This window comes from Physeter macrocephalus, chromosome 5 (assembly GCF_002837175.3).
Source record: "Physeter macrocephalus isolate SW-GA chromosome 5, ASM283717v5, whole genome shotgun sequence".
Classification (NCBI taxonomy): domain Eukaryota; kingdom Metazoa; phylum Chordata; class Mammalia; order Artiodactyla; family Physeteridae; genus Physeter; species Physeter macrocephalus.
In genome coordinates, this window is record NC_041218.1 from 23,305,231 (window position 1) to 23,331,289 (window position 26,059).

Here is a 26,059-nt window from a genome sequence, read left to right on the forward strand (position 1 = left end):
TAGCCCCCGCTCGCCGCAACTAGAGAAAGCCCGGGCGCAGCAACGACCCAACGCAGCCAAAAATAAATAAAATAAAATAAATAAATTTATTAAAATTAAAAAAAAAAGAATGCCCAAGGCACATTTCTAGCACCAACTCCAAAACTCAGAGTCAGCCAAGTTTAAAAGAAAGGCTGCAGAAGGTGGGAAGATATAAGTGTGTAGAAAAAGACGAAGAAGAGTCGGGTGAAAGAGAAAGGAGAGAGGGACGAGGGCTGATTGGCCCCCTTCTCCCTGTGCTCCAACCACTGATGCTGTCAGCTTATTTGAGCTGCTGTTCCTGCACACTAGCAGGTTCAGAGCAGGACTGACAACCCTGGTCTCTACCGCTGTCTGTGGCTAATTCGAATCAGACAAAAGTCAGACCTCTGAGAAGAAAATTATAGAAACAAAATATTTATTATTTTTCCAGAAAAAGATGAGGAAAGGAAACAGTGCCCAAAAGAGGGACACATAAGCAAATTCTGTGCTTTTTGTCTTCTCTAAATAACACACCCCCTTTGGTAAAAGAAAAACAACTCATGCAAGCTAGAACTGCCTTTGGAGAGCAAGGTTTAATTCTGACCCAGACTTCTAATAATTTTTTAAAGTCCTATCAATTCCACCACTGTGTGGGAATTACTCTGACTTTTTTTTCCCCTCTTAACTTCTGAAAAACCAAAGTGGCTCACCATACCCGGGTTTAGCTGAGGAAGTAAAATGCATTTAGCATTAACTACCACTGAAAAGCACACTTAGCTTGCATCTCAAATTGTCTTCAGTAAAGTCTATTTTGCTTGCAACAGGGGTATTATCCTGATTTCTCTTCCCCAAGTTCTGTCCTCTGTAGTAGAGAGAAGCTGGGAAACCGTCTGGCTTAAGTCTTGTTTTTCCCCTTCTTTGACTTGGTAGCGCCTGGCCAGCGGAAGCCGCGCAGGTGCAGGCAGCCGGCGACGTTGTGGACGATGTAGTAGAGGTTCAGCATCGCAGCGGGGCTGAAGATGTCCACTTCCGGTTTCTTCTGCTTTTTCCCACGGGACTTGCCTCTGCCTTTTCTTTCCCCTTTACCTGGCTTTCAAAGACAGGTATATATACAGGGCAAAAATTAGTTTTTATAACATTGACATTATATAATTTTCAACATTTCCTACCGAACTTAAGAAAAAAAATTCCTAAAAGGAAAAAACTGTGACAACAAAAACTTGCATGGAATGGGAAGAGAAGTCATAGGCAGTCTGATTCAACAAATGCCTATCAAGACCTGCAGTTTAAAAGAGATCCAACCTGATTCAAGCGCCCAGAGACTGGGAGAGCAAGGCGGAGAGACTGAGGTACGACTCAACACCTAGACATTGTGGGCTGTGTCATTCAACGAGAGGGTGAATTATAATGAGGTGACCCAGGGCGAGGAGAGAAGGCGAAGGGACAGAGGCCTCCGAGGGGAATAAGTGTACGGGGAAGGGAAGGCTGGTGCCAAGGGTAATTCTCATGGTTCACGGCTCCCCAGCTCTCACACACCTCCCCAGAGGAGACACTCTTTTAGCAGAGAAGCAGGGTTCTCCTGTTTCCTTTCTTTTAAAAACAAAACAAAACAAAACAAAAACTAACCTCCCCCCGACCCGCCAAGAAAACTAAAAAAAAAAAAGGCCCAAACCTAATGCAACTAATGTGTGAACTCTGCATTTTGATTGGAACAAACCATGAAAAGACATTTTTTTAGGCAATTGAGGACATCTGACAATATGGAGCAATTGTTAATTCTATTAGGTCTGACAATGGCATTGGGTCATGGAAGAAAATGTTCCCACATTTCAGAGATGCACACTAAAATCTGTAGGAATGAAATGAAAGGAGGCCTGAGATTTGCTTTAAAATACTGCACCTTCCTCCTCCCCCCTCCCCCCCAAATAAAGTATAGATGAAGCAAATGTGGCAAAATGCTTATAATTTCTGAATCTGAGATACGGCTACATAGGGATTCATTTTAGTATTCTATTTTTGTGCATGTTTGGAAATTTGCCTAATAAAAATTAAAACAGATAATTAGGATCAAATACATATTTTTGCATTTGCTATGCGATAGTCTCTACCTCATTAAACAGTCACGAGGATTAAGTGAGGCACGAACATAAGGCACTTAGCCAGTGTCTGACACGAAGAAAGCACTCAGTGAAGGATGTTGCCATCACCTTTATCACTGCTAATCCTCAGAGCTGTGTTTCAAGGGAGGGAGGTATCATTTCCGTCTTAAAAATGGAAATGCAGAGGCTCTGCAAGGTCACAGTGCAAACCAGCATCCACCAGGCTCGGGGGCTGTGCTCTGGCCACAAGCACACTGCCAGGTTAATGCCTTCCCGGCAAAGGAATGGCTACCATCCTAACCTGGGAATAAACTCTCTCCAAAGTTTTGCTAGAGCTGCACAAAGCTGAATGGAATTCTCTATGTCCTATGACCCACCCATACAGAAAATAAATGATGGGAATGCATTATTGAAAAAGTGTCTCTTCTAGGCAAGGGAGAGGAGGAGTGTATAAGTTATCAAGAATGCCTGCAAGGGCTAAATGTTTGTGTAAAATAGATGTCCTGTTCATAGCATCTCACTTTAAAAATGTCCCAAGTTAAACAAAGAGAAACATAGTCAATGTGTTAAAAACACTAAAATACATTTTGTGAAATGACATGGAGGACATTCCTAGATTCAAAACCCAGACATGAAGATGAGATATATCTTGCAACACAGTGGCCCAGCTTCTGTGAGGAAATCCAAATGAAGAGAAACAATATGGAGTCCCATATGATAACTGCATCTCCTGATAAAGCATCGCCTTGGGGTGTGGGATGTGCACTGCCATAAGCTCTTAAAGATTTTGAGTCTTGGCTTCCTTTCTGATTTTATACGTTTTTGCATGTCATACACGCTTGACTTACCTGGAATAACTGCCCCCAATAATGTGTGTGTTTTAATCTCTAAAACGGTTTGAGAACTAAGATTCACACCAAAGTTTGACATTTTTATTCAAAGTTCTCTTCTTTTTGTAAATGATTCTAAAATTCATATGGAAATGCAAAGAACTCTGAAATAGAAGAACAAATTTGAAGGACTAATACTACCTTATTTCTAGAATTATTATAAAGCTTCAGGATGCAGACAGTATGGTATTGGTATTAAGATTAATAGAATAAAGAGTCCAGAAATAGATCAACACATACACAAACAATTGATTCAACTGATTTTCAACAGAAGCGCCAAAGCAATTCAGCAGAACAAGGATAATCTTTTCAATAAATGGTGCCGGAACAATGAATATCCGTTTGCAAAAAAATGAACTTCGATCCATATTTGCACCATATGCAAAAATTAACTCAAATGGCTCATAGACCTAAATATAAAACCCCAAACTATAAAACTTATAGAAGAAAATATAGAAAAAAACCTTTGTGACCTTGGGTTAGGCAAAGATTTCCTGGGTATGATATCCAAATTGATGTCTGTGAAAGAATAAATTGATAAATTCAACATCAAAATTAAAACTTGTGCTCTTCAAAAGATATAGTTAGAAGAATGATAGACAAAGCCACAGATTGGGAGAAAACATCTGCAAATCATAAGTCTTGAATGTGGTGACGGCTTAATGAGTGTATGCCTATGCCAAGCTGAAACTACATTTTAAATATGCACAATCTATTGTACATCAATTATACCTCAATAAGTCTGTTAGGAAATTACTGTAAGGGAGTGAGAGTTTTCAGTTTCTGAGCTGGTTGGTTGGTTGAATACAACTCCATGGCTCTTGACTATTCCTGGGCGCAGAACACAGAGCTCCTGACTTAAAACTCTCCGAACTCCTTAATGAAGACCATTCCTTCTTTCTAGTTCCCAAACTCGCCAAGCTCTTCCCTGATCCCTCCTCTTCCTGCAGATCTTCACAGAGGGCATAATTTGTTTCTTACCTTTGTGCTAGCCTCTGCTCAAATACCACCTCTTCAGAAAAACCTCCCAGACATCATGCCTCTATTCTATCTATAATTAGGGTGACCATATAATTTATTGCCCAAAACAAGACACTTCAACAAACATTAACTGGCACTGTCCCAGGCAAAGGGGGAGGAGGTACAGATGGCCTCTTAAAAACCCTCCCAGGGCTTCCCTGGTGGCACAGTGGTTAAGAATCTGCCTGCCAATGCAGGGACACGGGTTCAAGCCCTGGTCTGGGAAGACCCCACATGCCACAGAGCAACCAAGCCCGTGCGCCACAGCTACTGAAGCCTGTGCGCCTAGAGCCCGTGCTCCGCAACAAGAGAAGCCACCGCAATGAGAAGCCCGCGCACCGCAACGAAGGGTAGCCCCGGCTCGCCGCAACTAGAGAAAGCCCGCGCGCAGCAACGAAGACCCAATGCAGCCAAAAATAAATAAATAAAATAAATAAATTTAAAACAAAACAAAAAAAACCCCTCCCAGCAGTGTCACTTTCTATCTCCTTACCCTAAGCACTCACTATTTAATAATATTTTTTTGTTTGTGTATTTATTGTATGTTTCCCTAACCAGAGGTTTTGTCTATGAGTTCACTGAACTTTCAGGACCTAGAACAATGTCTGGCATATTGTAGGGATGAATAAAGTATGCTGAGTGAATAAAATGCAACTCAGGGAAAGCAAATGTAGATTTCTCCTTCTCTGGATTTTAAGATGCCTCCTTCATTCAACACATTTTTAACAAATACTTCCTGTGCGTGAGGCCTCACGTTAGATGGAGAGCAAAGCAGATCTGGGCTCCCGCCCTCAAGAAACTTACGTCCAGTGAGGGGGAAAATCACAAACACATTTAGTCACCAACTATGCTGTGAAGGAAGTCCAGGGTACATGGCATTATGATGACATGGGATGGGCAGGGAGTGACCTCATCTGGGACATGAAGGAAGAAGGATTCCTGAAGAATGGCCTGTGGGCTGAGGGGTAGGGAATTCCCAGGCAGAGCAAACAACCTTTCAAGTCAAAGGGACCAAAAAAAAAAAAGGTCAGTGTGACTGGCCTGTAAGCAACAACCATGGGGGCAGTGAGAGGAGTTGAGGCTGGAAAAGTAGGCAGCGTACAGCTCTGGCCTGTAGGCCTTGCAAGATAAGGTTTGACCTTTATCCAAGGAGCAGTGAGAAGCCATCAGCTTAAATGGCTTTACTTATTAAACCATTCTGCTTCAGTTTCCTGGCCTCTGAAAGAAAATGGCAGTGTCAACCACGTGAAGTAACCAGGGAATAGCTCTCAATTTAAATCAAGAGATATTTATTTAGTGCTTTTACACGCAACACACTGGAAGAAACACAGGTTTACCAAACACATTTCTATACTACAGTCTAATGGGGGTGAGGAGTAAGACTTTCCAAGAAACAGGCAAAGCACAGTAAGTGAGGTGCAGAAGGCTACGGGTGCTTAGGAAGCAACAGGGGAGCAGGAGGTACTTCAGAGGTGGGTCTGTCTTTAAGTAGATTGATCATTCGAGGTGGGGAAGGTGCACAAGACTTCCAGAAGAATGTAGGTCTATGTGGGATGTGGTTTTGTTTTTGTTTTTTAAAGCAGAGAAGATAATATGGTAGATAAAGCTCAAGAGGTTGAGGCCCCCTTACCAAGGGCTCCCAGTGCCAAGCTCAAGCAGAGCAGTGCCTAGTTCAGCAGACAGTGGAAGTCCCTGAGGACCTGGTCACAGCCATTATGGGATGATCAAACTGGCAGGGAAGGACAGAGGAGATGGACAGTCCCTGAACAGTGATAGGGGGCGACTGCCAGAACCAGGCAGGTGGTAGTAAGGAGGGCCTGACCAACAGTGGCAGGCAGGTCACAAGAGACTGGATGAGGACTCAGGAACAGGAATGCTTTCGAGTTTGCAGCCAGGAGAATGAACGTGCCATTGGGAAGTGAAGAGATGGTAGTGGTTAAAAGAGCTGGATTTTGAACACAGTTTGAAAAGGCTCTCTGATGGAGAGATCCAGCAGGAAGTTGGAAATGAAGGTTTGGCATCAGTGAGGTTTGGTTTAAGATGTAGCTCTGTCAGCCAGCGACTTGGGGTTCAGATGGAAGTAAGGATGTTGCAAGATTTCCTGGGCATAAACCCAAGAACTCCCTGCACAAAAGGTCTCCTTCCAAAGCCTTTCCTCAAACTGAGGTTGGAAGGAAGAATCACTCTCTACAGCGGGCACTCCGAGTCCCACCGAGGCTCATTTTCTAATTCTGCAATCCAGCGAGAGGAATCCCACCTGGGACCCTAGCGGGGGCAGCAGAAGCTAGATGCCTGGCCAGTCGCCATTGGCACGTACTGGCGCCCTGGGCATTTTCTGGGTGTGAAAATTGCTCAACAGAACCAAGGGACTGCAACCAACCAACTCACACACACACACACACACACACACACACACACACACATTCTAATTCTGCAATCCAGCGAGAGGAATCCCACCTGGGAGATTCTGCGGTTGCCGTCCCCTTGGGCGGGCGCAGACCACCTAGCAAACCTCTCTCCCACCTTATCTTGACCCAAAGTGTTCAGATCACTGGACTGGACACCACCACCAACGCGAGGAGATAAAGGCACCAATCTCGTGGCGCGGGCAAATCTTAGTAAAGCGTGCCTCTACGAGGCAAACGGTATTAAACTAATTTAACAAGAACCTGGGAACCTCTTACACTAAAATAAGACGTGTATTGATTACCATGGTAATGCTTTCTCAGTTGAGCAGGTGAGTGTGGCATGGGTTCCTAATCCTGAAAGAGACCCCAGTGCTCCGCGTCGCTTGGGGGCGGCGCTCCCGCGCCCATTCCTGCGGCTCACGGGACTGCCACCTCCGCTCTCGCCCCCGAACCGCCGCAGGCCCGGGACCTCGCCACGCTTCTCAGGAGCCCGCTCTCGCGGCGCGGCGCGAGGAGGCCGAGGCGCTCAGGAGAGCCCGGCGGGGTGAGGGGGCAGTCAGCCACTGGGCCGCCGCCACTACACGCTGGGGCACCCACCGCAACAAGGTTGCGGGCTGCGCAACTCGGACGAGTGCGCCTCGGAGACTAAGGCTGCAGGCTCGCGGGTGCTGGCGGGCGATGAGCAACACGCCGGGCGGCGCGCGCCGCGTGGGGCGGGGCCGCTCAGTGTTTACCTGTTGCCAGGACACCGGGGCCTGGCGCCCAGCCGTTGGACGGAGCCCGGCCCGCCCAGACCGCCCGCACCCGCCTTCGTGAGAGCGGCCGCGGTCCCCTGATGGCCGCGCCGCCCTGGCTGGGCCATTTCACCTCGCGCGACTGCGGCTAAGGTTGCGAACGCCCGGAACCCGGGCTCCGCGCGGGGGAGGCTGGCTTTGGGCGACCGAGGAGGGCGCAGGCGAGCTCCCGGCCAAAGCCGGCCGGGCGGGCGATGCTCCGCGTGTACCGTACTGGCCTTGGAGTGGGCGGGCTCGGCTGTGCGTGCGAGCTAGGTCACTCACTGGCTGACGTTGGAGAAGTTATCGAAGACTCCATGACCTTTTTTGGAAAATGAGATAAAAGCCTTTGAGGATTGAAATGAAAATAACATGGGGAAGTGCTTGTAAAAGAGCCTGTAATAATACAAACATTACAAAATGTTTTTTTTTAAAAGCGCCTGAAAAAAGTTCTTATACCCGTCGTGGGATTACGCAAGGATACAGTAGATTCAGTTATGCTTCCAACCTTGAGTTCATCCTGACCTCCTCCTCCCCGCAGAATATACAGTTTAGGAGCTGGACTCTCATTCATTTTAATGACTCATTTCTTTTTATTCAAGTTATTAGGCATCTATCATGTGCCTGACGCTCAGTTTTGGGCCCTGGGAATTCAGCCCCGAACGCAGAAAAGTTCTTTTTTTTGGGGGGGGGGGGTGTCAACTGCGGGACGTGGCAGACATTAAAAATGATAGGTGCAACAGGATGTATTACATTGGGTGTATTAAATTGATACGATGATAGCTGACTACTCTTTTAGACTGGTGAATGGGGAAGGTCTCTCTGAGGTTTAACTGAGATTTGGGTGATAAGGATTCAGCTATGCCAAGGTCAGGGGACAGGACATTGCAGGCCCAGGGCAGGAGGAGGAGACTGGACCCAGAAGCAGGGGTGGGGTCCTGAAAGGCTCTGCAACCAAGGGTAAGGTGTTTTTTTGTTTTCCTTCTTTTGATTGATGACCTCACTTCCAAAGGGGAGTATTTGTGTAACAGCTTCTCATGCATTTGCTTTCTCTAATCATCAACAAAGCAAAACCAAGTTCCAATGACTTTTAATTTGTCTGGTAGTTTTTTTGAGTACATAGGCCCTTGATATGGCAAATTCTCCTGCCTCTGCCTGTGCTTTCTCCTCTGCTGGCGCCTTACTCCCTGGGTAGGGGTGGCTCACACTCCCTGTGTACACTTCTTTGGGTCATCACAACTCTCTCAGGTTAACCCCTATCAGGCTCACTCCCAAATCTGTTCTAGTCCTGCTTTTCCTGAGTTCCAGATTGGAGGTCTGAAAAAAAAAGATAGAAAGCACAAGGAAGCATGATTTGTCAGTGGACAGTTGAAACAAAATGAACGGTCTAGTGACAATTGGTACAACTTCAATGGCAGCACTATCTTCCATTGACCAAATGGGTCGTCAGCCTTTGCACTGGAGAAAGCCCTAGCATTGACCTGAAGGGAGGTGAGGAGGGCTGCTGGGGGGTGGGGCTGAAAGGCAGACTTCCTTATAATAAAGAATGCAAGTTACTGTTAGAATCAAAGGAAAATGTCATTGACAACATAAGCATTTTTCTTAAACACCAGTCCACTTAAGAATCTCTTAATGTTTAGCACTCAAGATCCGTTTATTCTACGAGAACCGAACAAATCTTCCGGTATAAATTGGAAGATGATGTTAAATTTAGATAACTATTCAAACTCACATTGAAAAAGTACTAGTTAATTTTATGTTTATGAGTACACATCCTTATGTCTTCTTTATAAATAGTAACATTAACTGTGCTGTTCTTTAAAAAAAAAAATTACCAGAATTAAAGTGCACATTCTTAGAATATTCAAACTTAGAATATTCTATCACTATCTTTCTTAGAAGTTACCATTTAAAAATTCCTATTTCTTCCTCTCTACTCTGGTGGTCTCTCTTCCTCCCTCCCTTCCTCCTTCCCTTCCTTCTCTTTTTCTTTTTATCTCATTAAGTTCAACAGTATAGCACTGTTCACTTCACCCAGTATAGCCCTAATTTTGAAGAAGAGGTTACAGAAAAAATAAAATGTTCTTTGTAGATAATCTCTGGTCAGTTACTAGGGTCCCAGCAGTGAGAACCTTGGGGTACAGTAAGACCAGGCGGGGCAGACTCAGGAAACTATCTAGACCAGGGGTTGGCAAACTCAGTAAATATTTTAGGCATTTCAGTTCTCATGTCCTCTTTTTTCCAACTACTCAGCTCTGCTGATGTAGAATGAAAGCATTTATAGACAACATGTAAACAAATGAGTGTGGCTGTGTTGCAATAAAACTATTATGGAAACTAAAATTTGAATTTCATAGAATTTTCATGTGTCATAAAGTATTTTTCGTCTATGGATTTTTTCCCCTCAACCATTTAAGAATGTAATAAAAAAACCATTCTTAGCTCACAGGCTGTATAAAAATGTTGGTGGGCCAGTTTGGGCTTGAGAATTTAAATGCTATTTATTATTCTTGCTGGGGGATTCTTTAATAGGGAGGGGAATGAGGTGGAAATAACCAGCAATTTTTGAACACTCATGTTTAACAAGCATTATTCTAAGCACTATTATACTGACACATTTTATCCTTACAACTCTAGAAAGTAGGCAGTGTTATTATCCCCATTTATAGATGGGGAATCTGAGACATAGAGAGATGAAATAACTAGTCAGTTATCACACAGCTAATGGAGGCAGAGCCTGGGTATAATAACTCACCAAGTTGGGTCCAGCACTGTCAATCTGAGCCCTTATTCTGCACGGCCTTTCTGGGTAAAATATCTCACATCTTCCAGCAAAGACATATTTTCACAGGCATCCACATGGAGACTCTGTCCTGACAGCTCCATTAAGCATTTGAACAAAAAGTTACAGAATGTTCAAAGTAATGTTTCCATTTGGAGGCAAGGGGACAGATGGCGCTATCTTATTTAGTAAGAAAGTCACAGTCACCAAAGGTGTTTGAGCAGAGGTGGGATGACTTTTGTACTCTTGCAGTTCCTTTGAAAGACTTTCTCTTCTATAAAAGTAAAAATTTAAAATTCTTCCTTTTTGAAATTTAAATCTGGCTAATTACTGAAGGAGCAAATAGGCCTAACATCTCCCCGTAGCCCACTCAGGCCCAATCTCATTCCATTTACAGGATCTGGGGGTGTCTGAATGGCCAGAAAAACTGCTTGTAGGAAATTACATTTCAGATTGCCTTGGTCTATTGCTATGAGAACTGAGTGAATCTCCCTTCACCTCATCTGCCACCACAACATACACACATGCAGATGCACACACACACACACACACCCTATTCTTCCCATCTATACCCTTTTGTATAACATTTCTTCCTAGATAGAAAATGTCTGAAAGCAGTGTTAGGGAAGAATTATTTGATTTAATGATTTGATATATTAAATTTATAGTCATATAAGAGAATATTGATATAGAAAAATAGATCTCCAGGATAAATGATAAGAGCAAGAATAGAACAGTACATTGTGCTCCTAATTGTAAAAAAAAAAATGTCGATGAGGAGGAGATGGGTATTATCATGGGAATTTTCTGAAAGAATAAAAAATAGAAAAAAATATTGGCAGCGATTACTTCTGGGGAACGAGACAAGAGATCTGGGTTGGGAGATTACATTTTTCTTTGTGTACTTTGAAAATCATTTGAATTTTTTGCATGTATCTTCTTAACAAAAATACCAATACATAAATGTATTCTTCAGTTTTACACATGTTCCCTCATATCATATCCTCTACTCAAGCCTAAAACTCTTTCTTTATTTGAATCTCCTTTGACTACATCAATAGCTGCAAGTATTTTCTAGATAAAAATAACTTACCTGGGTCTTGCCTTAAACCTCTAATACTGATGAGAGTAAATGAATCAATATTGCTATTTGTTAGTGTCTGATGAGTTTTAGTGGGTTGAATGGTGGCCCTCCAAAAGGTATGTCCACGTCCTCATCCCTGAAACCTGTGAATATGGCAAAATATAAGGATATTTAGATTGCTTCCCTGGTGGCGCAGTGGTTGGGAATCCGCCTGCCAATGCAGGGGATGCGGGTTCGAGCCCTGGTCTGGGAAGATCCCACATGCCGCGGAGCAACTGAACTCACGTGCCACAGCCGCTGAGCCTGCACTCTGGAGCCCACGCACCACAACTACTGAAGCCCACGGTCCTAGAGCCCGTGCTCCGCTACAGGAGAGGCCACAGCAGTGAGAAGCCCTTGCACCGCAACGAAGAGTAGCCCCCACTCACCGCAACTAGAGAAAGCCTGCGCGCAGCAACGAAGAACTTATGCAGCCATAAAAAATAAATTAATTAAAAAAAATTAAGGATATTTAGGTGGTTACAGAGCTCATCAATTATAGCATCCAATGAGATCAAAGTCGTGAGTTTGATTGTTGTATGAACAAGTGTCATTTTTGTTCCAAAAGCACAGGTGAACTTTTTTTTGGGTGGGCGGTGCTGCACAGCTTGTGGTGTCTTAGTTCCCCAACCAGGGATTGAACCCAGGCCCCGGCAGTGAAAGCACCGAGTCCTAACCACTGGACCACCAGGGAATTTCCCCACAGGTGCATTCTTAATCTCAGCTAGTTTTATTGTAAATATGGGTCATCTCAAGAAGGACTAGAGGAATGAATTCTAACTTACTACTACTTGGGGGAAAAACGGAAACCATCAAAACACTTGTCTTTATATAACAATGATTAATAATTGTTAGGTGGAAGAGCTGGGGATATATGGGCAAGGAAGGTCAAGAAAGCCACACTGCAAGTATCAGCATAAAGCACTGAAATGAGTGTTTTCAAATATTCACTGGAAAGCTGTTGATATTCTCAAGAAGAATCTCTAGGGAGTTCCCTGGTGGTATAATGGTTAGGGTTCTGGGCTTTCACTGCCCTGGCCTGGTTCAGTCCCTGGTGGGGGAACTGAGGTCCTGCAAGCTGTGCAGTACAAAAAAAAAAAAAAAAAAAAAGGAATCTCTCAGATAGTCCCACCACCAATCTCAAGCTCCCTGGGAAGCTGCTCTGACTCACTGTCTACCCATATGTCTGGTTGCAACTTGCCTCCCTATAGGTAGTGTGCTTCTCTGGACCAATGTTAGGCTCACCTATGTGAATTGCTTTTTGCCAGTGGACTATGAGCAATTTAACTTGTGCCACATCCAAGCAGGAGCTTTATTTATTTATTTATTCTTCTGTGAGTAGTGTTTGTTCAGTTGGAATTTCTTCTTTTTCTAAAAAATATTTTATTGGCTGCATCAGGTCTTCGTTGCTGTGCGCGGGCTCCAGAGTGTGTGGGCTCTGTAGTTGCAGCACGCCGGCTTAGTTGCCCCGCAGATTGTGGGATCTTAGTTCCCCAACCAGGGATCGAACCCAAGTCCCCTGCATTACAAGATGGATTCTTTTTGTTTTTTGTTTTTTTTGACGGTACAAGGGCCTCTCACTGTGGTGGCCTCTCCCGTTGCGGAGCGCGGGCTCCGGACGCGCAGGCTCAGCCGCCATGGCTCACGGGCCCAGCCGCTCCGCGGCATATGGGATCTTCCCGGACCGGGGTACGAACCCGTGTCCCCTGCATCGACAGGCGGATTCTCAACCACTGCGCCACCAGGGAAGCCCCCTACAAGATGGATTCTTAACCACTGGATCACCAGGGAAGTCTCCAAGCAGGAGCTTTAAATGTGTTTTCGTGGTATGGTTTGGTCTTTTGCTCCTGCCCTTCACTATGAGAACAGTATGTCCCAGGTAAGGGCTATTCCGTCAGCCTAGTGCCAGAATGAGACAACATACGGAGCGGAGCTAATCTAGCAAGTCAATTGAGTTGAGTAGAGCTGCTGCTGCTTGCCAGAACCAAGAACAAGAGAAAAAGGTTTGTCATAAGTCACTGAGATTTTGCAGTTGTTTATATCAGTCTAGCCCCAGGGAATACTTATACAAGATTTTATATATTCGTCTCTTTAATTATACCCTTCCTTTCTAGACCTAATGTCTTTAAGATTCTCTTGTGTTGAAGAAGTTAAAGACCAAATTTCTAACTCCAGTTCAATTCTTTTTATTAAAGTGCTTTAGTAGAGAAACAGTGTTATCAACAATCAACACAAACTTTACTGAAATATTCACAAATAAAAATCTTCTACTTTATAAATCACTCAAATAATGTTCTTCTGTGTTGTAACAGTAATCACCATTGGAGGTTGGTTACTCTGATTTATTCCTAACCACACACATGTACTCTCAAATTGGGAGATTCAAATCAGTTACTGTAACATAAGGGGCTGGCTATCAGTACCTGAATGCTAGTCCCAGAAAGTCAGTAGAAAAATGATGTAATTTGAAACTAATCATTTATCCTTGGTGCCTCAGTTTTTCCATCTGCACTGAGAATTAATTTTCCCTTAGAGAATATTTATTTAAAAACATGAAATGTTAAAGGTTAGCATACATCTATGCCTTGGAAAGAATTCACGTGCATACTTTTAAGAGGATAACTTATGTGTTCTTGATTAAATACTATATACTATTTATTCAAAATAAATAGACTGATAATTGTTCTTTCCTTGAAAGTTGTCTTTTTACTTAAATCACATTAAAATCATAGGTTAATAGGGTTCAATAGGGTTCAATAATGATATACTCAGTAAATTGCTGGACTGAGTAGGACTGCTGTCCTACTCAGACAAAATTTACAGACTATTTTAAGTTTCATCCATTACATACTTACATTCTTCATGACCTCACCATAAAAACAGAAATCCTGCTACCCGTAAAGCACAAAGAGGTGAAATTCAAGCTATAATCAGAATTTTGGTATAGTTACTTTGGAAATCATTAGCAATCTATCATGACTTCAAAAGAGACTGTTGTCGACAAAGGATGGAGTAAATAAACTGATTTTGACTAGACCTCCTGGCACAATTAAAGTGGCCTGGTGCTATCATAAAAAAGATCCAGTAGTGTCCATTTTGCAGGGTGGGGGCATTTAAAGTAAAAAAGCTTGAAAGTATAGATACCATAATTTTGAGGACAGAAGAGAAATAAGATGATCCTGACTGAATCAGAAACTTTTCTAAAAACCATGTTTCGGTTGGGAAGACTGTGATTCTGCTGTAAAAGGGAGAAGTTTAAAGAGGTTGGTACATCAACCCTTATATTTTCAAAGAAATGTGTAATACTTCTAGGTAGAAACAGTATTGCTAAATACCCACATGACACTTTGAAACTGCTAGCCGTAAAAAGGGAAAAAAAAATCATTAATCAACATAGGAGACAAAGAAAAATGGTAACCTGTGATGCTCTCGCTGTTCTATTCAATGAAAAAATAAATCGATCACGAGGACAAATGGACATGCCATCTCAATAAATAAAACCTCCTGTAGATAACTTGTCATTTAAAAATGAATTAGATGAAAAGAATAATTTTCTGCAATGTACTCAAGTCATTTTAAGACTGAAATAGTTTCAGAAAAACATGAAACATCCTTAGAGGAGGCCTGACTGTTTCGTACTGGTTGTGGCAGAGTACTCCATGCCCTATACAGAGTACACAAGGAAATACTTTTCACACTGAACATAGATCTCTTAATAAAGAAAAAACACTACACAATATACCTTTCTATAACATGCAGTATTTAGGTAATAGTAAATCATCATCCTTCACAAAAATGATGCAGTTGCTCTAAAAATCATCTCAGAGCTAACGATTTTAGAAAGAAGTGAGTGTCAGAATTTTAAATTTAAAATATAGACTTAATTTCAAAGTTGGGTTTGCCAAACCTCTGGTAATCCAGGGTGAGCAAGAAGGAAATGTTCTCCCTATTTTATGACCTGCACTTCCCATTACCTATGATGAATGCCATGAGTCAAATGCCATAGTAAACTTATTCTCACTTTTGGGGCCAGCAAAGGCTAGCCTGGTTCTAGGCAAGACTAAAGCAGGGAGCAGTCCCACAAAAGAGCCTGTCCAGGACTGATCCAGCAGGAGATTTCAAGGGCAACTGGGCACCCAAATGACCCCAGGCCAATTAGATCAATTTTTTTTATCACTCAGGATCCCAGCCTTGTATTAGCTCCAGGCCTAACTGCCCCCATAACAGTCCTGAGCTACACTGGATGTCCTAAGGCTGGGTCACCGCTGCCCTGGACAAGCACTCCTAGAGCTGGAAACAAAGGCTGAGTGGGCAGGGTAGGCAGAGCACCATTTATTGGAGCCAACCCCCATCTATCAGATGCTTGTTGACAAGAGCTCAGTCAGTGATTCTGGAGCAGCTCCTCCCAACAGATGGGCTGTGAAAAAACCTCTCTCTCCAGCCAGAGCTCATATGAGTAGTGGAAATCCTCAGGCAGATCCAACCTCTGCCCCAGCACACTCTGCAAACAGTTATCCACAGGTGAAAACTCAGAGTCCTGGGGTCTGTCATACCGGCGGCTGTTAAAAGCCTCAATGTTGGCCCTCAAGGTGCATTCTTCTGCTTGGAAGTCCCACGGCCTGGCATCAATGTCTGTGTTGGGAAGATTAGAAAGAAAAAGATGTATACACCTCAGGACACCGCTCCTCTTAGCACAGGACATGGTCTATGGGATACCAACAACGCAACTGCTCAGAATTTCCTTTTTTGTAAAAAGCAATGTACAAAGTAAGTATATAACACACTGCCAGTCAGGTTTAAAAAATATACACATGCCCACATACATATGCTTATATATGCAGAGACTATCTTTGGAAGAGTCTAGAAACTTGTTAACAGTGATTACCACTGAGAAGGAAATGAGGGCACTGAGAGAGGTAGACTTCTTTTTATTGTATTTCCTTTCCATTATTTCACTTTCTTACTAGTTATGTGTATTATATTTTCCAAAACAGCAACTCAGTTCCCTTTATTGAACTTTCCTTAGGAATGGGAGTTTCCCACTTGAACGAAATCACAGTTTTCAAGGAAAGGTAAGAGGCAGGAAGGGGCACAACAAGGAGAATCAGAATGAACCAGTTACTGAAGACTTTCCTGATTCCATGGAACCCCCTCCAGCACACAAAAAATCTATATGAAGCTTATGTTAAGATTATGAGGTGGGGCTTCCCTGGTGGCGCAGTGGTTAAGAATCTGCCTGCCAGTGCAGGGGACACGGGTTCGAGCCCTGGCCCAGGAAGATCTCACATGCAGAGCAACTAAGCTCATGCGCCACAACTACAGAGCGCACGTGCCACAACTACTGAGCCCATGCGCCTAAAGCCCATGCTCCGCAACAAGAGAAGCCACTGCAATGAGAAGCCCACACACCGCAACAAAGAGGAGCCCCCGCTAGCCGCAACTAGAGCAAGCCCGCGCACAGCAACAAAGACCCAACGCAGCCAAAAAAAAAAAAAAAAAAAAAACAACAAGCAAGCAGACAAAGCCAGAAGGAGGATATTCTGCAGAACAACTGGCCTAGTTCTTCAATTATGTCAGTGTTATGGGGGGGAAAAGAACCCTGCTAGATTCAAAACAAATAAAAGGATATAAAAAACAGATGAAATTTGAGGTCCTGGGTTGGATTATGACTTGGAAAAGAATAGCTTTAAAGAATATTTTGGAGCAACTGGGAAATTCTGAACATGGACTTGATTATTAGATAAAACAAAAATGTACTGATATAGAAAGGTAGAAATAATGTTAACTAAAAAGAGAAGATTGGGGGCTTCCCTGGTGGCACAGTGGTTGAGAGTCCACCTGCCGATGCAGGAGACACGGGTTCGTGCCCCAGTCCGGGAGGATCCCACATGCCGTGGGAGCGGCTAGGCCCGTGAGCCATGGCCGCTGAGCCTGCGCGTCTGGAGCCTGTGCTCCGCAACGGGAGAGGCCACAGCAGTGAGAGGCCCGCATACCGCAAAAAATTAATAAAAAAAAAAAGAGAAGATTATAAAATACCATACACAATTTGCTTTCATTTAAATAAAATGTAGGGCTGCCCTAGTGGCACAGTGGTTAAGAATCTGCCTGCCAATGCAGGGGACACAGGTTCGAGCCCTGGTCTGGGAAGATCCAACATGCCGTGGAGCAACTAAGCCCATGTGCCACAACTATTGAGCCTGGGCTCTAGAGCCTGCGAGCCACAACTACTGAGCCCACGTGCCACAACTACTGAAGCCCATGCGCCTATAGCTCGTGCTCCACAACAAAAGAAGCCACCACAATGAGAAGCCCACACACCACAACGAAGAGTAGCCCCTGCTCGCCACAACTAGAGAAAGCCCGTGAGCAGCATGAAAACCCAATGTAACAAAAAAAAAAAAAATAATAATAATAAATAAATAAATAAATAAAATGTATGTGTATATGGAGAGGAAAAAATCTGTATGAACATACAATAAGATTTTGGTGGCAATCTTTGGACGGTAAAATATGGCAAAAATATGGTAATATTGTAAAATGTTTGCTTCCTTGTATTTTCTAACTGCTTTGTAATAATAAAAGGTTATTTTAAAAAAATCTCTCAGAGAGACTGTCATACAGAGTGAAGTAAGTCAGAAAGAGAAAAACAAATACTGTATGCTAACACATATATATGGAATCTAAAAAAAGAAAAAAAATGTTTCTGAAGAACCTAGGGGCAGGACAGGAATAAAGACGCAGACGTAGAGAATGGACTTGAGGACGTGGGGAGGGGGAAGGGTAAGCTGGGACGAAGTGAGAGAGTGGCATGATATATACACTACCAAATGTAAAATAGTTAGTGGTAAGCAACCACATAGCACAGGGAGATCAGCTCTGTGCTTTGTGTCCACCTAGAGGGGTGGGATAGGGAGGGTGGGAGGGAGACGCAAGAGGTAGGGGATATGGGGATATATGTATACATATAGCTGATTCACTTTGTTATATAGCAGAAACGAACACACCATTGTAAAGCAATTATACTTCAATAAAGATGTTAAAACAAAAATCTCTCAGAGAAACCTGTCACTTAAAGGAATGTTTTGAAAAGGGGTAATTATCCCTCAATTGACTTGTTTTATAAAATGGATTTTCATAGTTTACATGGGACAGGGTACGTGCTGGAATTTGAGGCAGCGCCTTAACGTTTGTTATAACCAGCACCTGACTATAATCATATATTTTCTCATCTAAAATATGTAACAATTCATACCAAAAGAGTAGAGATGCTTGTTTAGTTTTGTTTCAATCCTGGGCAAGTCCTAGAGGTCAAAAGCTCTGAGAATACTCACCATTCCCATAAGCCCAGTCATCATTCATGCGGTGGCGTACTTTCTGATAAATGGCTGACATGGTTTTCATGTTGCTTTTCCTCCACTGGCGCCCCAGGTACTTGGTCTGTATTTTTAGCAGCTTCAGCACATAAAGTTGCAGCATGGCCTGTTTGACCTTGAGGGCCCGCTTTAAGATTGGAGCAGATTTAAACACTACCAGCATCTGCCCATTTAAAGAGGGATAGGAATGAAGAAAGATAAGAATCTAAAGTTTCTTGGAATTTCCAACTCACAGACAAATTAAGCCAAACGTGGCTAACCTCAGACTACCCTGGGGAGCTCTGGAAAATCTATGGTCCAAGCTCCACCTAGACTTAGTCTTTAAGAACAGAGGAAGCACTCCATTTATATTTCACAATTCAAAATTTCTAATATTCAAAGTGCAAAAAAATTTTGTCAGCCATACATCCCCTTTCCACTGTTACCAGTTTCCTGTGTATCTGCTGGAGATAATTCTATGTATGTGCATGTTACTTTTATTAACAAAAATGATAGCAACTACATACCCTTTCACCTTGTTCCATACCTTGATTTTTTTTTTAATTTTATTTATTTATTTATTTTTATTTTTTTATATTTTTTTTATACAGCAGGTCGATTTTTATTTAACAATATACCTTGAAAATTATTCCACAGCAGTACAGAACCGTCACATTCTTTTTAATGGTTGTATTAATATTCTATTATAAGGATGTACATAAATAATTTAACCAGTTGGTATTAATGAGCATTTACGTTTTTTCCAATCTTTCATGATTACAAATACTGCTGCAGTGAATAATCTTAGGCTTGTATCATTTGAGATGCGTGACTATAATCCAAAATACAATGCTAACTTCCCTACCAGAGCTGCCCTGAGGGAGGGTCCATATTCAGCTCCCTGAAAAGAAAGGGACCGGTAAATAATTATCATAGAATAAGTACCCAGAATTAGGAGGTGCTAAGTCTTATGCAGCATTCAGTGTCTATCTATAAAGCTCGCAAAGTGAGAAGTCCATATTTACTAAAGATAAAAAAAACCCAATTAGGTGGACACCATGATCTGAAGCTCCACTCACCATGGTTCTGGAATGCTTCCATTTGGTCAGTTTATTGAGCAGCCTCAGAAGGTTGATGCAGGAAAAGAGGTTCCTCCAGCAGAACTGGTTGTTGTCTCCAGCTTCCTGTAATAAGGCATGCTCATCATTATCTCAACACCTATAAGGCATTCCTTCCCACAGAAGTATGGAAGTCACTGTTGGTCAGTTTAGGTGAGGCCTTCCATATGAAAGGCCTTTCCATCCCGCTCTTCACATAGTGAGGCCTCAAGGCATGCAATATTCTTCATCTGAAAACACACAGCTGCCATCCTGGAAGACTCTGTACCTAGAGCAAGTACTGGCTAGAAAGATGGTACATGAACATAGAAACTTCATTTAAGCAAGCTTTCTTGTGTAGCTTTCTGCTTTAACATCAGAAAAGAGATGATAGAATTTTGCCCCCATATACTCTACACTTAAGTAAGCTATGTTTATAATTGCTAAGAGCTATTCTGGTAGATTTCAAACTATTGGTTTGGCCCAAAAGTTCGTTCGGGTTTTTGTAACAGCTTACAAAAACCCGAACGAACTTTTTGGCCAATCCTGTATATTGTATGGATCTGATATTCATTACAATTAATTCTTTAAAAAATCAACCTCCACCCTCCTTTATCAAACCATATTGCAGTAAACTTCTTAATTCTCTAGCATGGAAGGAAAAACGGCAGATGGTTAATTGGAACCAGGTGTTTCTCTTGAATGTTTCTTGATAGCTTGTGAGCACCCAACCAGAGATAACAGATGGATGTCAGATCAGAAACAGGTAACTACTCATAGAAACATCTTTCAGGGACAAAAATAAGAGTCTGGGTTTTGGGGCTTGCACCTATATACTGGTGTCAGAAGCTATATAAATCAATTAACACACTTGGTGGTCAAACTAACATCTTGAAAATTTCTCATGTCTACAATGTGAGAGGAGAATGTAGGAGTGGGAAATGTGTAGAAGTGAACTGCTTTCTGGTGAGTGGAAGATTACCCCCTCCTCTCCCAAATTAATTTGAAGCAAGCAAGGCAGAATACATCAACTCTGGAATGAACAGCCAAGACTTTTGAGAATATTAGGCTCTCCTAAGAAAGAAATAAGCCTGAGGATCAAAAAGTTGCAGGGAAACTTTTCAGAAATATTGTTTAGAAATAATGTTCTCCTGCGAATTCCGTGGTGGTCCAGCACTTAGGACTCGGCACTTTCACTGCAGGGACCCAGGTTCGATCCCTGGTCAGGTAACTAAGATTTCACAAGCCGCACGGCCAAAAATAATAATAATAATGTTCTTCTTCCTCTAGTAAATATTCAATATTGTGTTTAGAACTAGTCCCAGGAAAGCTATCTGTTTTGTTCTAAGAGAAACTTCCATGGGAGCCTCCACTCTAGTGCAAAACAGATCAGGTTTTATAGATGTTACATTTTGTGCGGCTAACAGAGGAGACAGACTTCTAAATGTTTATGTTTTAAAAAGAAGCAGGGGGTCTTCCCTGGTGGCGCAGTGGTTGAGAATCCGCCTGCCGATGCGGGGGACACGGGTTCGTGCCCTGGTCCGGGAAGATCCCACGTGCCGCAGAGCGGCTGGGCCCGTGAGCCATGGCCGCTGAGCCTGCGTGTCCGGAGCCTGTGCTCCGCAAGGGGAGCCTGGGCCCCGCAAGGGGAGAGGCCACAACAGTGAGGGGCCCGCGTACCGCAAAAAAAAAAAAAAAAAAAAAAAGAAGCAGGGGAAACAAAAACATAAGAGAGAAGTAAGTGTATTTCAGCTGTGAGCTTTCTTCATCCTGACTTCTAATACGGTAGCCGCATAAAAAGACTTGCATCCCTTGTGGGATATGGGAGTAGTGGCATGGTCTTGGAGAAACAGCACTGGAGTAGGCACCAGGACACCCAGGTTATGGCTTCAGCCCTGGCTGTATCACCTTAGGCAAGTAATTTCCCTGTTTCCTGTAAGAGGCTGAACTAAGATAACCTTTAAGATCCTTTTATCTCTGACCATTCAATAATTCTGTGGCTTACTTTCTCCAGTTGGCTTAAAAGTTAAAGTTTTGAGGGAGAGAATGCTGATTGTGGCTGCCTTTTTCTCAGAGCTGAGTCTCAAGAGTCCCAAGAGCTGCCCCAGTCCCCTCCTGAAGGTAGTCTCACCTGCCCAGGGCCCTTCCCTCTGATAATGCTTCCCTGATGTCTATAACTAGCCACACTTCTTGCATCACCAGATGCTGCCTGGAGTGGGCACTGAAAGCACACATGCTGGTCAGTGGCTTTCCCTGGAGAGCTCAGTCCAGGCTTGTTATCTTCTTTGCTGGAGCCCCGCTCAAGTCTTCTCCCTTCTTCCAACCCAACAAATAATCTTTTTCCCAGAAAGCCTTTAGGTCCATGGGTACCCTTTCAGAATTGCCTGTCTTGAGAGTTTTTTCTTTTTATGTTCATTTAAAGCAGGTTTGGGCTTCCCTGGTGGCACAGTGGTTAAGAATCTGCCTGCCAGTGCAAGGGATATGGGTTCGAGCCCTGGTCTGGGAATATCCCACATGCCGCGGAACAACTAAGCCCATGCGCCACAGCTACTGAGCCTGTGCTCTAGAGCCCGCGTGTCAAAACTACTGAAGCCCGTGCACCTAGAGCCCATGCTCCACAATAAGAGAAGCCACCACAATGAGAAGCCTGCGCATCACAATGAAGAGTAGCGCCTGCTCACAGCAACTAAAGAAAGCCCCTGTGCAGCAACGAAGACCCAAAGCAACCAAAAACAAATTTATAAAACTAACTAACTAAATAAAGCGGGTTACCTTCTTCCTTCCTCTTTTTTTTTTTTTTTTTTTTTTTTTTTTTTCAGGACGCAGCATATTAAGTAAGATGCAAACTTCTGCAGGGGGATATATTTTGTGAACAGCAGCACTTGGCTATATTCTCTTGTTCCTGGTACTTAGCAGTATCCAAAATAAGACCTTTACTCACTTTCAACCAGCTAAAGTTAAAAAAGAATTGACCATGTTCCACTCTCACAGATAAATATTTGTTTGCATACACATTTGGTCTGAACATTCAGTTTAGCAACCGCATTTCTAAGGCCCTACAAGGGTTCTCCTCTCAAAGATCCATCCATAGCTCAGCTGAGTGAGCCAAGCCAAATGAAAACTCATGCTTTGGACTTCCCTGGTGGTCCAGTGGTAAAGAATCCGCCTTCCAATGCAGGGGACGTGGGTTCGATCTCTGGTCGGGGAACTAAGACCCCAGATGCTGCAGGGCAACTAAGCCCGCGCCACAACTACTGAGCTCTGGCGCCTCAATTAGAGAGCCTGCGTGCCGCAAACTACAGAGCCCATGTGCTATGGAGCCTGCGCGCCACAACTAGAGAAGAGAAAACCCACAGGCCACAACTAGAGAGAAGCCCGTGCGCCGCAACGAAGAACCCACACGCCACAATGAAAGATCCCGCATGCCTCAACGAAGATCCCGCGTGCCGCAGCTAATACCCGACACAGCCAAATAAATAAATAAATAGTTAAAATGTTAAAGAAAAAGAAAATACATTTAAAAAAACAGGCTTAAGACAATTAAGTGGATAATTAACTCAGATGACTGTGGAAAGGAAGAACAGAGTGTTTCTTCCTTTTGTACTGAGGAAATAAGATTGGTTAGAATATGAGCACTGGAAGAGACTTAGCTGTTCTAGTCCAATTCTGTTATCCATAGAAGCAAACCCTGAGGCCCAGAAAGAGGAAGGTGATCTGGCCAAGGTCACATGGTAAGTGCCCCAACCAGGGCTTGAACCTAGATTTCCAGTACTTACTGGATTCTAACACTTTGTCTTTATTTACTGTTCATCTTCTGATTAAGTTACTGCTAGGTTAAAGACCCAGATCTAGGTATCGTAAGAGTTATGATTCTCAAAAGTGGTGTGAGGAGGTATGGAGGAAGGAGAAAAGAAAATTTCAAAGTCATTTGGGGAGCTTTAGCAAATTACTTGTGCCCTGGGAGGGACCTGGGCATATGAGTTTAAAAAATCACCCCATTACAGAAAGGGTGACAACCAGGAAAACTGATAAAATGCAAAAAACCCATTTATCCATGGTCCTTCCTCTGTATAAATACCTCATGGAAACTGGATATATACCTTATGATATGTTCACATTTTGTCTAGGATAGAGAAACAATAATGCTAATGGTGTTATTGGTTTTAAATAGTGATGGTGAATGTCAAAACAAAGACTTTTGTTTAAGGAGGTCACAAATCACTGGTCAAATAATGCCTAAAAGGAATGATAGAGACCTTAATACCTGAACATAAAGAAAACAAAAATCAAAACAGTAACAAAAATCTTCTGTAATATCTGTAAATATCTGGATTAGGAAGTTATAAAAACTAATAAAGATAGATGAAAGGATCAGGTATATAAATTTAAGTGATATGAACATATTTTTATAGGTATTTCTGAATATAAATCATACACAAATTTGAAGAATTTTGCAAGGAACTACCTTTTAAGAATTAACTTAATAATTTCACTTGCCTAGATCTGAAAGGAAATGATAAATATTTCTTTGCAAATGGCTAGGTCATGCAAATTCTTACCCTCTGCTTTGGACAACACTTCACCACTCTACCTGCTTCCATATCAGTAGAGGGTAAGACTGGGCAAGATACTAAGAAACTTCTAGGCCTGATACTCAATGACTCCAAAATACAGTGTATGTTTAGTTAGAAATTATAAATGCATTGTTGTAATAACATGATAATATGTTATAAAGTACATATAAAGTAAAAAAGGATATTAATACATATAAAAGATCTAATATATCCCACCCCTAAAGCATCATGTTGCACACCCTATTTTTCATACCATTGCTCTAAACAACCACCCAGATGCTGAGCATCCTACAGTACTTGAGGCCATACCCACTGCCTTCTCTAGCAACCTCCTTCTAAAGACCATACCTAACTTCCACACAATCATACATTCACCATCCTTCTCTTATGTCTGGAATTTAATTTTAATTTTTTCCTAGTTTAGTGGATTGAATTTGAATACAGACTTTTGGAGATCTAGAAATTGTAAGCCTTCCTGCATCAGGTAGGTGAGGAAACTCTTCAGTACATGAGTAAAGATGGCCTATTGTAGAGCTAGATATTTTGACAAGATGAGAAGACCGCAGAAATTAATGTGCCATTAACTTTGCCTTTATTTCATGTCCATTATATGTGTAGCTGGAATTCCAAATGAAGTTGAACTCAGTTCAAATACAGAAAACTGAGAAAATATGAATCAAGACTACCTTAGCCAAGTAATTCCACTTCTAGGAAACTATCTTAAGGAAATAATCAGAGATGAGGTCAAAGATTCATGTGTAAGGATGTTCATTTTAGATTTATACAAAGAACACTGAAATAAATGCCCAACAATGGTAGAAAACAATCATTAAAAAAAATTAAGTAGTGTAATATTATATGTAGCTATTAAAAATTATGTTCTAAGAATGTTTAATAAAATCATATTGTGAACATTTAAATTTTACTATGTGAATTGAAACATATGTAAAGTCCTTAAATAATATGTGTGTGTGTATATGAGTGAATATATAAATATATATGGTTAAACTGTAGCAAAATATTAACAGTGGTTTGTTTTCTTTCCCGTATGTTTCTGTATTTCCCCAATTTTCTGCAATAGTATATATCAATTTTAAAGTCAGAAAAAAAAATTGAAATGTTAAAGAAAATCCTATACACTTAAAATGCCCGTACATTTTCTGTGCTTACAATTAATTCACTGAGCCTGAAAAAGACATAAATCTTACTCATATAAACACTACTGCTTTCTGAGTGCAGAAGCCATCGGTTTAGATAAACAAACCACTATACTGAGGATCTATGTGGAGTAAACTTGCTAGTTAAGTCCATGACTGAGCTCAGGGAAGTACTTCTAAGTTCAAGTAAAAAATAAAAAAATCTGTGGTTACCAAATGAAACCACCAGGAGCCACTGTTGCTTCACAGAAAGGACAGGAATCCCTAGCACGAATCTGTTTTTCATTAAGAATAGATACATGCCTTTTTTTAAAATTTTATTTATTTATTTATTTCCTTATTTATTTTTGGCTGTGCTGGGTCTTCTTTTCTGTGCGTGGGCTTTCTCTAGTTGCGGCGACCGGGGGCCACTCTTCATCGCGGTGCGCGGGCCTCTCACTGTCGCGGCCTCTCTTGTTGCGGAGCACAAGCTCCAGATGTGCAGGCTCAGTAGCTGTGGCTCACGGGCCTAGTTGTTCCGCGGCATGTGGGATCTTCCCAGACCAGGGCTCGAACCCGTGTCCCCTGCATTGGCAGGCAGACTCTCAACCACTGCGCCACCAGGGAAGCCAAGAACAGACACATGATTTTACCTACTCCTTTTTTTTTTTTTTTTTTTTTTTGTGGTATGCGGGCCTCCCTCTGTTGTGGCCTCTCCCGTCGCGGCGCACAGGCTCCGGACGCGCAGGCTCAGCGGCCATGGCTCACGGGCCCAGCCGCTCCGCGGCATGTGGGATCTTCCCGG

At 42.5% G+C, this 26,059-nt stretch overlaps 1 protein-coding gene across 9 annotated transcripts in view; it reads right to left on the bottom strand.

Moving 5' to 3' along the window:
* Positions 1 to 899: 899 nt before the first annotated feature.
* STRIP2 (striatin interacting protein 2) overlaps positions 900 to 26,059 on the bottom strand; it is a 57,257-nt gene continuing 32,097 nt past the window's right edge. For 5 of the 9 annotated variants that reach the window (XM_028489768.2, XM_007111479.4, XM_028489766.2 and 2 more), the window contains 3 exons: positions 19,527 to 19,631; positions 18,427 to 18,631; positions 13,258 to 15,727 (listed from right to left, as the gene is read on the bottom strand). In XM_028489768.2, the coding sequence (XP_028345569.1) occupies positions 15,477 to 15,727; positions 18,427 to 18,631; positions 19,527 to 19,631 (561 nt within the window). In that variant the 3' untranslated portion in view covers positions 13,258 to 15,476. Of the gene's footprint in view, positions 1,091 to 11,052; positions 11,200 to 13,257; positions 15,728 to 18,426; positions 18,632 to 19,526; positions 19,632 to 25,628; positions 25,867 to 26,059 lie in introns of those variants that run through there. The other 4 variants (XM_055084843.1, XM_028489769.2, XM_055084845.1 and 1 more) reach the window with 4 other exon arrangements.